We start from the raw sequence: 14,064 nt of genomic DNA on the forward strand, positions 1-14,064 counted from the left end.
TGTTAGGACCTAGGAGCGTACACACATCGAAAACAATGGAGACGTGTCTGCCGCCTATCACAACATGATCGATCTGGTTGGTGGTTTTTCGATCCGGAGACAGCCGGGTAGCTTAATCTATTTTCTTATTCTGGAATCTAGTACTACAAATAACCATATTTCGGACGCCGGTGGAGTCGATCAGCCTGAACCCATTTGGGGATGTTTCCACGTGGATGCTGAATTTACCAACTGTTGTGCCAAAGATACCTTCCTTGCCCACCCTGGTGTTAAAGTCGTCAAGCATGATTTTGACATAGTGGCGAGGGCAGCTCTCACAGGTGCGCTCCAAGCGCTCATAGAAGGCATCTTTGGTCACATCGTCTTTCTCGTATTTTTACGTGGCGGGACCCAAACCCAGCGCATAACCCTGCGGAGGGGATGTTTTGCCTTCTCACTTTAGCTCGCCTTCAAACGGATGTTCTGTGGCTACCCAGAGGATACTTGGTCTAAGACCGTAAGTTGTGAACTGCTTGCGCCATATGTAAAAGAGCCGTTTTGGCCACTCCCAAGTGAATGGCAATCAAAGAACTTTCCTCACTTGCGTGAACTTCTACATATGACTCCAACCTCCTTACTGCAAAAAAAATTCGAGTTCGTAGATGAGCGTAATCAGACTACTGCCACGCCCACAAATCGCCATTAACCGAAAACATACTTATAAAGTGCCATAACTAAGCACCAAATTAAGATATAAACTGTAATTTGGCACAAAGCATCACAGTTTTTTTGAAAAAGTAGGAGTGACCCTGCCCTCTAACAAGTTTAATGTACATATATCCTAAACCACTCACGCCACAACAACCAAATTTACTGAGTACAAATCTTTTAAGAATTTCTACCGACAGTGTAAAAGTGGATGAAATCGGAGGATAACCCTGCTCACTCCTCATATTTAAAAATGGGTTGAATTGGACCAATATTTCTATCAGCCCCCACAGACTTAATATACAAAAAGATTTTCAAACTTCCGGGTGACTTTGTACCGCATATATCGGCCAATATGTGAGTTATCCCAATGAAAATCAGAAAGCGTATTTCATTCATAATAGTGTATATTTGTGCCTAAAATAAATAAATTTGAGCGAAATTTTGGACTATCCCCTATATAATTAATATCAAGTTTTTCGAACATACGGCGGACTTTACGCTATATAATTGGTTTTACACCTTAAAGCAATTGCACTTCAGAAAAAAAATTGCAAAACCACTATTACCCGAAAAGAAAGTAACATTATTTACGATTTAAACTTTTCAAAACTAATACAAGCTTTAAGTCGATTGTACTGTTTACGCTTTTTATTTTCGTGGCCGCATACGTATTTGTATGCCATTTCCACTTTTCATCACCAACTCTGCCAAATGATTAGGTACGAAATCCTTCACTGGCAACAGCTCGTAACTCCGCAAAAGCGACGATAACGCAAGCTTTAACTCCAGCATAGCGAACTTTTGACCTAAAAGCGAGTAGAAAATGGAATTTAATGAGTTATTGCAGAACTGAGGATTTAATAAAATATTTTAACTTCATTTACCAATGCAATTCCTTGGTCCTGCACTAAATGCTACGAAAGCGAATGGATGCAACTCTTTGTCGTTGGCCAAAAATCGTTCCGGGTTGAATTTTTCGGGGTCTGGATAACTATTTTCATCACGATGTACCATGTAGGCCAATACGCTGACAGCGACTCCCTTTGGCACTGTTATGTTACCGATTTGTAAGTCTTCTTGCGTTTTTCGCGAGTAGGATGGTACTGAAGGATAAATGCGTAGCGTTTCTTTTATCACCGCCTCCAAGTAACGCATGGTTTCCTTTTCACGTCCCTGCATGGCTACGGCCTCTTCGTAAGCGCGGTGTTGTATGTCCTCATGTTGGGAGAGCAGATAAATGCAAAAGCCCATGGCAGAGCTCGTGGTGTCATGACCCTCAAACAAGAAAGTATCGACTTCTTCGCGTATTTCAAGATCCGTTAGACCGCCACCTTCTAGCTGCGATATCAGCAGCATATCGAGGAAGGCAAGACGCCGTTTACCGCCGACATCATCGGATTTCTCAGCGTCTGCCATATTATGTATGTTGGTGTCCTGCAGCATTTGACGACGCAACTTGATAATTCGATTGGTTTCGCCATGCAGTACCTTCAGCGCTTCGATGCTCTCTTTGTACGCATCGGTGAAGCGATAGATCAAATCAAAGCGATGCCAAAATGAGAAGAGCCGCTTGTGCAAGACGCGACAGATGCTGGAATGGGAATGTAGGTAAAATAAGCCATTTCAAGAGATTGAGTTTTAAATTCTTCACATACGTCTGCACAGCCTTCACGTATTCCGACTCGCTCTGCATCTGCGCATTCTTCTTTATGCCCATCGCCGTCTCTGAAATAGCATCCAAAGCGAATAACGTTATATATGGATATATATCGAACTGCTCGCCGTTTGCTTTCTCGCGCAATTTGCTGATGAGAATTTGACAGTTATCCTCCATGGGTTCCTTGAATTCGCCCAGTATGCGAAAATGAAAAGCGGGTGTGAGTAATTTTCGGCGACGTTGCCAGGCTTCGTTGGCACTGGTTAGGAGTCCCTTGCCAAGCCATATTTCGGCGATTTCGTAACTCTTGGACTTTTTCAACAATTTGTTATTACTTAGTATTTGCCTGACGTCCTCGGGATCGGAAAAGAAGACCATGAGATCCTTACCGAACCATATGCGAAAAACAGGACCATGTATCTTGTAAAGCGAATTCAACCATTCCATCATTCCTGAAATCAGAATATCATGCTATCAACTAATTTAAACTTATATAAGGGCATGCATCTGGAATGTCCTTTAATTGGGAAGGTGCCGCTGCCTTGCTGGTTGATGTCCTCGTAAGAGTAAAAGCTGACAATACCGCCGTCCAAGAAGTGCGATGGTCGGGATAAGGACTGAGACTTGTGGCATTTACTACAGTGACCATATAAAGGATTGACAATTCGGTGTGGGATTCGTGGAGGGAGAGAACTCCGCCGCTGTTGGATGATGGGTTGAGGTTAATAGACTTCGCCGGGACCCGAAATAAGGATATCTGTAGTACTAGATTCCAAGCTACCTGGCTGTCGCCGGATCGAAATGCCACCAACCAGATCGAACTGCCACCAACCAGATCGATCATGTTATGATAGACGGAAGACACGTCTCCAGTGTTTCTAACGCTCGTACGCTCCGAAGTCCTAGCTAGATAACTAACTTGTTGCAGTGAAGACACGCACGTCAACAAACACAAGGAAGGTTCCACGTCGAGAAACTGCAATCACAACAGACAGCCGAACAGTTTTCTACTTGACTTGTACTCTTGCTCTCTAAGAGCGCTCATCAACAACTCGGTATAAGGGAACTGTGGGACGGCACAGCTGCAACCGAAACCATTGGTTTTCGGAAAAAGCAAAAGAATAGCTGCTAGGATAAGAAGTGCCGCAGACTGCTTACCTCGCAACGTTGTAATCGACTACAACACGTGCGGGATGGGATAGATACCGGAAGTTGAAAAGGGAAACGAAACGCCTTTGCAGACAAACAAAGAGAGAAGCCAAAATGCATGATAGCGAAGAACTTGACAAGCTGGCCGACAGGGGTACTGCTCGAAAATTCTAGGAAAAGATGCGGCGACTGACAGAAGGTTTCAAGACCGGAGCATACTCTTGTCGAACCCTCAGAAGTGATCTAGTGACTGATGCCCAGAGCATACTGAAATTATGGAGGCAACACTTCTCCAACCTGCTAAATGTCAGTGAAAGAATAGCATCAGGAGTTGGTGAACCCGGTTCCCTAATCGATGACGATGGAGTAGACCTTCTATTGCTCGACTATAGAGAAGTTCGAATAGAAATTACCCGTCTGAAGAACAACAAAGCGACGAGAGCCGATGGACCGGCCAAGCTATTCAAATAAGGCGGCGAAGAACAGATAAGCAGAATGCATCAGTTTCTTTGTAGAATATGGTCGGACGAAAGAATGATCAGCGATTGGAAATTAAGTGTGCTCTGCTCAATCTTTAAAGTGGGAGGCCCCACAATCTTCGCCAATTACCGTGGGATAAACTTGTGCATACTGTGTTAAAGATTAAAGCCGACAGGCAACAAACTGATGGGACGTTATCAGTGTGGTTTCCGGCTTGAAAAATCACCAATATTCACCATACGTCAAATCTTGGAAAAAATCCATGAAAGGAGGAACGACACATTACCTTTACGTCGATTTCGAAGCTTCTTTTGACCCCAGTACCTAAAGTTTACTTTTGATCGAAAATATCGGTCAATGTGTTTTGATATATGTATGTATAATTGAAATTCAGGGATAATACTTCTCTGTCAATGGTATGTCTGTATGCCAAAAATGGGTTAAATCATGTACATAACTAATGTAAAGATTTTTGAACTTCTGGCTGATTTTTTCCCGCATATATCGGCCAATATGTGAGCTATCTCAATGAAAACGAGAGAGCGTGTGTTACTCATAACAATGTATCTTTATGCCGTAAAATAGCTAAATTTGAGCGAAAACTTGATATAGCCGCTATATAACTAATACCCAAATTATCATATACTATATACATATAATGATTTCGTTTTTCTAAGAAACCTTAAGGGGGTATTCTCATGTAATCACTTCGAAAAATCGGTTTTTTTCGTGACTTTTTTTTAAGTTCGACATTTTTTTTTAATGAAATTGATTATCCTTGGTAAGAACGATAGCCGCAGAACTACTGAATAATATTCAATCCATTCAATCCTTATCCATTCAATTTTTTTATATCAGACAACATTAACAGCCGCTATCACCATGACCAGTGAACTACTTTTTTTGTTGGGGACTATTTTGATTTAAAAAATATATATATTAAAAATGTAAAAAACGAAAAAAAAAAATTTTTTTGTTCATTTCATAATACAAATAAAAATATATGAAAAAATTAAAATGATTGAATTTTGTTGTCGCAGAGAAAAAATTTTCCTAAAAAGTGGTAAAATCTATGCGTTCACATGAGAGTACCACCTTATGTGTCTGCCAGTGTATGTGTTATATATTTGAAATTGCTTGGATTTCGATTATTATTTTTATGGTTTTAGTAATTCTACACTTTGCATAATGTTTATTGTGATATTTTATTTTTTATAAGTTAACAAAAGGTACAATCTGGTGGCAACTCTCCTCTAAAATACTTGCGGCTGTAAATGATCTTGAACATACATATTTATTGTGATATGAAAAAACAGGTTCTGCAATTCTAATGAATAGAATAGAACTTTTAAGTTTGAATATCTCTGTAGCTTGCAGTGTTTGTGCTCAAAACAGCATTTTTATATAAATGTGTCAAATATTGGCAACTTTTAATTATTGATTTTGAAAATCTTTAATTAATGATTGAATATTAAAGCAGCAGGAACTATTATAAGAGCACAAAAAAAGTTGTTTTTACATGCCATATTTCAGCTAATATTAATTTATGCTTTGAGTTGCAAAAAAATTATCTAAAGAAAATAAGCATAAACGTAAATCATCAATCAGCAAAAATTTACATGTGCCAGCTTTATACGTCTAAAAAGAACAATAGTTTCAAAGTTCAGAACCTTAAGTAGATAGACATTTATCAAAGTCCCGCACCAATGTGCTTTAACATAACTTTAACAACAAAGCGAGAGTAGTAAACATTGCAACATTTTATAGTGAAACTGATTTAATTTATTAACAAACTGGCCGCGCTGTGTATGCCAGTAACTGACCTTTGCACATGCTTAAATGCAATGATGTTTAACTCAGTTTTAATTATATGCAACATTTAGTAAACAAATATGACGAAAAGTCTTAGTTCTTATCGCTGCGATTTACGGCAATTAGTTTTAAGATTTTTGCGATTACATATGTATGTACGAGTACACCTATACATGAATACATAATTTAATTCAGTTTGTGCAATATATACATATTTGCAAAGAAGGGACGCGCTTTCTCAAACAAACAAAAAAATTAACTTTGATAAGCTTATCTACCTCTGAAAGCGAAGGTGTTAAGAAGTTAACACAACAAGATATGAATATTAATACATATTATTAATTGCAGACACTGAATCATATGTGAAAAGAAGAGAAAGAAGAGAGGAGAGAAGAATTTGGTACTATGAACATGTGCTAACAATCATAGTGCCCAAAAGACCAAAAATATTGCTTCAGTTTTACGACAAATACTAAGTCGAAAAAGTCTTTTCGTATTGTATCACATTGTGTCATACCATATGGTGTAGGAAAAGTGAGTTTTTAAGTTTCATTTAAACTAAAAAAAAAATAAATAAATTCGGGGAAGTTGGAAAAAATTTACAGCTGTTCAAAAATTAGTGAAAATAATGAGGAATTTAGCTATATTTTGAAATTTTGAAATTTTTAAATAAAAAAGAGAATAATGCCACGCAAGCCATCATTGAAATTTGTGAAGTTTACTGCTGTAACAGCTCGTGTAGCACAACAATAGTTCGCCCCTTCCTTTCTGGAAATTTCTTTGTGAAATAGTCCAGTCATTATAGTAAGTTCACCTCGGAATTCGAATTCCGAGATTCTTACCTAATTTAAGCTTAAATGACTGGACTAAAAGATTTACACTGATGGAATAATGTCTCCGGCGGAAAAATGCCAAAAAATGGTCGACCAAAATGTTGCTTTTTTTCGCTATTGTTCATTAAAAAAAAAAAAATAAGTTGAAGGTTAATTAGAAATACGAGCAGACCTTTTCGACAACCCAATGAAATGTTTTATGGTTTTGAGTGCCTCAATTTTATGGAAGGGTATAAAAAATTTAAAGAATTTTCTCTTACGATTTAAAATTGGATTTTGAACTTGAATATTAAATATTTTGAACAAATCAACTTTTCACTATAAATCAAATTATTCAAAAGCATAAACAACCAAAACAAAAAAAAATAATAAAACAATTTTTCATTTTTTATATGGGATATTAAAAATCACAATTCGTTATCTGTTATTATTAAAATTAAGTGCTCATACTACTAGCGGGATTCTGTAACCAGTCTCTAGTCTCTATTTGAGACATTTTGAGGCAAAGTCTCAATTTGAGACTAGTTACTATTCACTAAACAGTCTCTAGCGTTAGTCTCAAAATATTGAGACCTGGTAGTTAGCAGGTCACAAAACTAAAAAGAACTCTTGTCTGCCATTTTGAATATACTGAATAGAGATCATCATAGATATTAATCGATTGTCGTTTCTTTATATTTTGTAAGCAACTCAAACACGAAAAGGTTAAAAATAAACCAATTTTACATAAATTTCGTAAATATTATGAAACAAAGTCAACATATATTTTTATTTTCATTGATAATTATGTTTTTGACTATGTTATAGAAAATTTAATATTTGTTATCGACATATTTATTTTCATTCAAGTGTAAAAACATCTCTGAATAATGAAATGTAATAGATTTTGTGACTGTCACTTACAGAATAGCAATATCATCTCAAGTCTCAAAAATTGTCTCTAACTTAAAATCTCAAATGTAGAGACTTGAGACTGTCTCAAGTTACAGAATCGCACGGTACACCACAATTTGTTTCGTCATTTCGGACTATAATATCTCGGCATGTAAGGAAAAAAAATCTACGTTTCTTTTAGCCTATTCTAATATTCGTATATACATATGTATGTAAATTGTAACCTTATAAAATCAGAATGCAAGTTCCCTTTACGTTTATGAATAAGGCAAGTATTATTAATATATATGTATGTACATATGTATGTAGATGTGTTATTGATTCAATGCATGTACTAAAATAGCTCTAGTCATCTTAATAATAATTATTATATTCTGCATTCAGATGTATGTATGTATGTAGATTTTCGATGTAACTACGTCAATGCCTGCTTACAACTAGGTTAAGAAGCATAGATACAAACATACGAGGGTTACTTTTTATATTTCAGGATTTCGCAACCCCGGTTTTACAAACTGTCGACTAACAACTACCTATATCGTAAATATTGACATTTTTGATTGTATGCAAACTCAGAATGCTATATGTACATACGATCGCTTTTATTTAAATTTTTTGAACTCGCCGAGAACGCGTTGACGACGAGTCACATCCATCGGCGCTTATGAATTGACTATTAAAAGTCAGAGATCTTACCGATATTGTTAGAATATAGGAAGAATCAATGAAAAGCATTTTAAAGATCACTTGGACATATTTGGTTCCAAAATCACTCAGGAGAACAACATAGATTTTTAAGAATTCTAAAATTATGAACAAATTTTTACTATTTTTTGCTCATATTATTGGAAACAAAAATTCGTTGATTTATTAACGAAATATTTACGGACAGTATAATGTGCCCTCTGCCTGAAATTCTGTTCAAAGTCTAATTACCACATATTCACTAACAATTTTGCACTCACGTCCTTTCTTCGCATTCTCGATCAGTTCACCAATACTCGGTCCCGGTATGGTAGACCCGAATCTCCTTATGCGTAAAAATTCTACGATGTGCGGCAAGTAGCGCATGAAAAGCGCCCAGAGCGCGAAAGCGATCAACGCCAAAGCGTTCATTTGTATGCTTTGTTTGTGTTTTGCAATATAACTACTTATTAAGACGATCTAAACAACGACACACGCACTTTTCTGCTTGTAAACTGGAATAACGCGCAACGACGGTTCTGCCACTGGAGGCAGTTAGATGCAAACTGAGCTAAGCAGGGGTCTTTTATCGCTGGCGATAAAGCGATTCATTGATACATACTCTACGTATATTTATAATCAAACACAATGTAAATAAAAACAATGAACAATAAAAAACGTTAACTTCGGCTGCACCGAAGGTAATATACCCTTCACAGGTGCATTTCTTTTAGTAACTATGTGTTCAGTTTATATGGCAGCTATATGCTATAGTAATCCGATCTGAACAATTTCTTCGGAGATTGCATTGTTGCTTTAGAAAATAATCTGTACCGAATTTCGTGTATATATCTTGTCAAATGCGAAAGTTTTCCATACAAGAACTTTTTTCCGATCGTTCAGTTTGTATGGCAGCTATATGCTATAGTAAGCCGATCTCAACAATTTCTTCGGAGATTGCATTGTTGCTTTAGAAAATAATCTGTACCGAATTTCGTGTATATATCTTGTCAAATGCGAAAGTTTTCCATACAAGAACTTTTTTCCGATCGTTCAGTTTGTATGGCAGCTATATGCTATAGTAAGCCGATCTGAACAATTTCTTCGGAGATTACATTGTTGTCTTAGAAAATAATCTGTACCAAATTTCGTGAATATATCTTGTCAAATGCAAAAGTTTTCCAAACAAGAACTTGATTCCGATCGTTCAGTTTGTATGGCAGCTACATATATGCTATAGTAAGCCGATCTGAACAATTTCTTCGTATATTACATTGTTGCTATAGAAAATAATCTGTACCAAACTTCGTGAATATATCTTGTCAAATGCAAAAGTTTTCCATACAAGAACTTTTTTCCGATCGTTCAGTTTGTATGGCAGCTATATGCTATAGTAAGCCGATCTGAACAATTTCTTCGGAGTTTGCATTGTTGCCCTAAAAATGACCTGTGTCAACTTTTGTGAAGATACATTGTCAAATGTGAAAGCGTTCCATACAAGAACTTGATTCCGATCGTTCAATTAAGGGTATAGTTTTGAGTTAATGGTATTATTATTGCTCTTTTCCGAAATTATTACTAAAATAACAAAAAACTATAATATAGAGAAGAAACAAGAGAAAAAGTTAGCTTTGGCTGCACTGAATTTATATTAACCTTCACAGTTGCATTTTTATAGCAAAAAATATAGTATAAAAATATCGATCGTTTTCGATGGCACCTATAAGCTTAGTGAGCCGATCTGAACAATATGTTCGAAAATTTTAGCAATGCCTTGGATAATAATCTATGTGGAATTTCATGAAGATACCTTGACAGATAAAATAGTTTTTCGTAAAACGTCAGTTTGTGGCAGCTATAGCTGTAGTAGTTCGAACTGAAATTTTTTGAAGATACCTGGAAATTGTTTTCCATACCAGTATTCGATTCCAATCGTTCATCGGTTCCTACAGTTTCTTGTTGAGAAAAGGACGTGTTCAAAATTTCAGAACAATATTTCAAAAACTGACAGAGAATTTCGCCTATAGTGCTGAATAATACAATTTTCGAGCTCTTCAAACGTTGCTGACTGATTAGCCCGGTGAAGATAACATACATACGTTAAATCACATGATCTGGGCGGCCAGTTGACTGGTGCTTTTCTCCAAATTAAATATTCGCCAAACTTAGCACGCAATGTGTCCAGGTATAGACGTGAAACATGACGTGGCGCAACGTCTTGTCGGTCATCATTGTGTTTTAACGCTCGCTATTGATTTTAATTATATTTCCTGAGTTTTATCGCATGAAATAAGGTCCCATGATGCCACTATACCACAATTGGTAACAAACGATACATTTTTAGTGATGGAATCGTGTTTCCTGAAGCACACGTTTGGCCGCCACAAGCTGTTAAAATCACGAATTGCCTATTGGTAGACACTGTTTATATACTTCAAAGGGTCTCCGACGTTTCATTCTGAGTATTATAAACTGCGCGGCACACTTAATATATGTTCAAGAAATAACGGGTTTGTAATAGGGACATTACGAAAGTAGTTCGATAGGGACAGCAAGCGACGCCTTATATATTTCCGCTCTTTTGGCATTTCTCTTCAGTAATGTTTGCCATATGACCATGGAAAAATATATGGTCCAACAGCGAGTCGAAATTATTAAAATTTTCTACTGAAATTCGGAGTCAGTAGACTCAACTTTAAGAGCGCTGCGTCCAATTTATGGTCGTCATAATCGTCCTGTCAGATCAGCAATTGAGCGTCTAGTGGAAAAATTTCAATCCACAAAATGTTCCCGTGCCAGTGAGATAAAAAGTGCCTGTAGTGTCGAGATTATTGCTGCCGCTAGCGCATCAATGAGGAATACTCAAATCGGTCTCTCACACGTCGTTCTCAAGCATTTTGAATCTCTGTGACGACGTTTGGCGAAGATCGTGGCCTACATCTTTACAAGATCTAATTCACGCAAGAACTAAAGCGGCTTGACCACCAGAATCGTCGTATGTTATTGAATTGGGCTGAGTAACAGCTTGAAAATGGTCCGGATTTTCATCGAAAAGTCATCTTCAGCGCCTCATGCTCATTTCTGACTGAATGGCTTCGTCAGTAAGCAAAATATGCTTATTGGTCAGGCAGTAATTCACATGTACTCAATGAGTCAGCATTGTATCCAGAAAAAATTACCATTTAATGGGCCGACGGTTGTATTTTTTTCATGATGATCAAGACCGGCACGTTACTGTGAATGGGAATCGCTACCGCACAATGCTAACCGAATATTTTTGGGCCGAATTGCATGATGTGGACTTGGCCAATATATGGTCCCAATAGGACGGCGGCACAAGCCACACAGCGAATGTCACACTCGATTTATTGAAAATCAAGTTTGGTGAACGTGAACCATCTCACGAAACTTTTTATGTAAAACTGATTAAAAGTTATTTAAAGTCGATGCCGACAAAAATCTGACTTTTCACAAGAAACACAAAATTTTCGTAATTCATCTCCTTTCTTGAAGGGGTAGAACATTTCAAAACTGGAATTCGTGCAGAAGAGTCATTGCCCCTAAGGAGGTTGGGACCTCACATGGTCCAATGACTCTGCGCAAGTGTCATCCGTTTCATAGTAACATATGGAGCGGTGGTTTAGTAGATGGGATTATCGAAAAAATGCCGCACTAAAAACTTGGAACAGGTGCAGTAGGTCCGGTTAACGGGGATTACAAAGGCAATAGAAACTACATCAACGCAATAGAATCTAAATCGAAGAAGCCTTTAGAGGTTAAGCTCGATATCCGTTATTATATTGAATACATATTCAAGTGAAGTATGATACAATGCTCATGGCCAGCAGATTCATTATGTCATTGGAGTCAGACTCAACGCCACTAAGGGCATCATATCATATACTCGACGTTGTTAATGAATTTCTGTAGGAGTCACTCAAGTAGTAATTTCAAAAGCAGCCGGATACATTTTGGAAAAATTATATTAAAAGTCCGTACAGCCGCCATTTTGTGTTTGAAAATTATTTTAAAAGCTTTTAATTGTGTGAATTATAAAGTTCCCTAAATATAATTTCATTTATTTATTTCTTTTTTTTCGTTAAAACAGTTTATGCTTTTTTAGATGTTTCATTTTACATTTTAAACTTAATAAATTTAATAAAAATTCTTTTGCGAGGTAGAGATTAGAAATAAGCTAAAACATTTACCTAAAAGCCAAATTATTAAGCTTCTCTTACTTACTGGACACAACTATAGTTGTTCAACCTAGAAGTATGCAATGAATTCATTTATCTTTTAATTTTGGTAGTTTTTTCGCATTTCTAAACAAACTACAACTTATTACTATATTCTTGGTGGAAACAACATATGCGGTCATATTGTCGACAAAATAAAACGTGTGCGTACTCATTTAAAGACCGTCCAATATAAAAAAATTGTTTAAAATATCAGAAATGGTTGTATTGTACCCAAAATGTCGTCAAGTAATAGAGCCGAACAAATTGTTCGCCTACAATAAATTCCTGAGGAGCCTTGTGGAAATATTCGAAATTCGACGGTTGACGCTGGCGCTCACTATACACAAGCCACCATTCCTGACGAAATCAACGAAGGAGCGCAGATGTGAAAGAGCTTATTCTGACTTTTCTTGTAGTGGTGAATGCTTTAAACTATGGCAAGCACAACTAAAAAATAGGGGTATTCAGACCAAAGCCTGTTAATTTGGTAATTCGTTAGTTGACACTTCGTTAAAAGGCTTAACTGTGAACATACTTTTTGTTCTACCTCTGTAGTATGATAAATTTTATTCCGAAACAGCTGATTCAATTTTATTAAAGAGTAAAATGCCACAACAAAGTGCAAAATCAAAAATTGTCAGTCATTTTGACTAATATTTTTTCATTTGTTTGTATTTACTAAAAATATTTCATAAAAACCGATTTCAAAACACAAAAAACTCTACATACTCCTAACAAAAACGTATTTTCAACAAAAAGAAACGTAATTATAATATTTAAATCAATATTTAGTTGGACCATCTTTGCTCTGCAGTTCAGCGTTTAATCTGTTTTTCAGGGGAAAAAACTAGTTTTTTTGTAGAATCTTTCGAAATAAGGATCCCATTCCTGGAGTAGTGCAATTTTAAGGTCCTGCTTACTTTTATTGTCTTTTTTCTGTTGCGGCGATCTAGTTCATCCCATAAAGCTCTATGAGGTTCATATCAGGACACTGTGGAGAGGAATTAAGTTGATGAGGCACGTTATATAGTAACAGTGCTTCTATGTTTTTGCGTCATACTTTTGTTTTTTCCATCACAGCCAAACAAGTTGAGCTTGCTTTCATCGCTAAAGATGGCGTTGGCCCAAAAACATTCATCACCATCAATATATTTAGTAGCAAAATCAACACATTTTTGTTTATTTTATGTAATAATAAACAGCTTCTTTCTGGGTGCACTGCTATGAAATCCACTATCTCTTAAACACTTCCGCACAGTTTCTGGATGCACTGAAGCAATATCTGAGTTCTCCAATTTTTTCGCAATTTCTATAGCCGATACTCGAGGATTTTCTTGAAAGAAGCTTTGTTTGTTCTTCAGGCGGATAATTGCTATTCGAACTTCTTCATGGTCGAGCTATGGAACATCTACTCAATAGTCATCGATTGGGGAATCGAGTTCGCCTTCCCCAGGCGTTGCGCTCTCACTACCATTCAGCAGGCTGGGGAAGTGTTCCCTCCATAATTTCAGTATGCTCTGGGCATTGGTGACTACATCACGTCGGGGGTTCTACAAGAGTATATTCTGGTGTTAAAACCTTCTGTTAGTCGCCGCATTTTTTTGTAGAATTTTCGAGCATAACTCTA

General features: G+C 36.8%; 1 protein-coding gene across 1 annotated transcript; it reads right to left on the reverse strand.

The window, feature by feature from the left end:
- Positions 1-1,316: 1,316 nt before the first annotated feature.
- Positions 1,317-8,733, reverse strand: LOC120774440 (probable cytochrome P450 4s3). The gene is made up of 4 exons (XM_040104081.1): positions 8,481-8,733; positions 2,346-2,799; positions 1,575-2,281; positions 1,317-1,496 (listed from the first exon to the last, which is right to left on the reverse strand). The coding sequence occupies exons 1-4, from the start codon at positions 8,629-8,631 to the stop codon at positions 1,339-1,341; spliced, it is 1,470 nt and encodes a 489-aa protein (XP_039960015.1). The 5' UTR covers positions 8,632-8,733; the 3' UTR covers positions 1,317-1,338.
- Between the last annotated feature and the right edge of the window lie 5,331 nt (positions 8,734-14,064).

This window comes from Bactrocera tryoni, chromosome 4 (genome assembly GCF_016617805.1).
Source record: "Bactrocera tryoni isolate S06 chromosome 4, CSIRO_BtryS06_freeze2, whole genome shotgun sequence".
NCBI lineage: Eukaryota > Metazoa > Arthropoda > Insecta > Diptera > Tephritidae > Bactrocera > Bactrocera tryoni.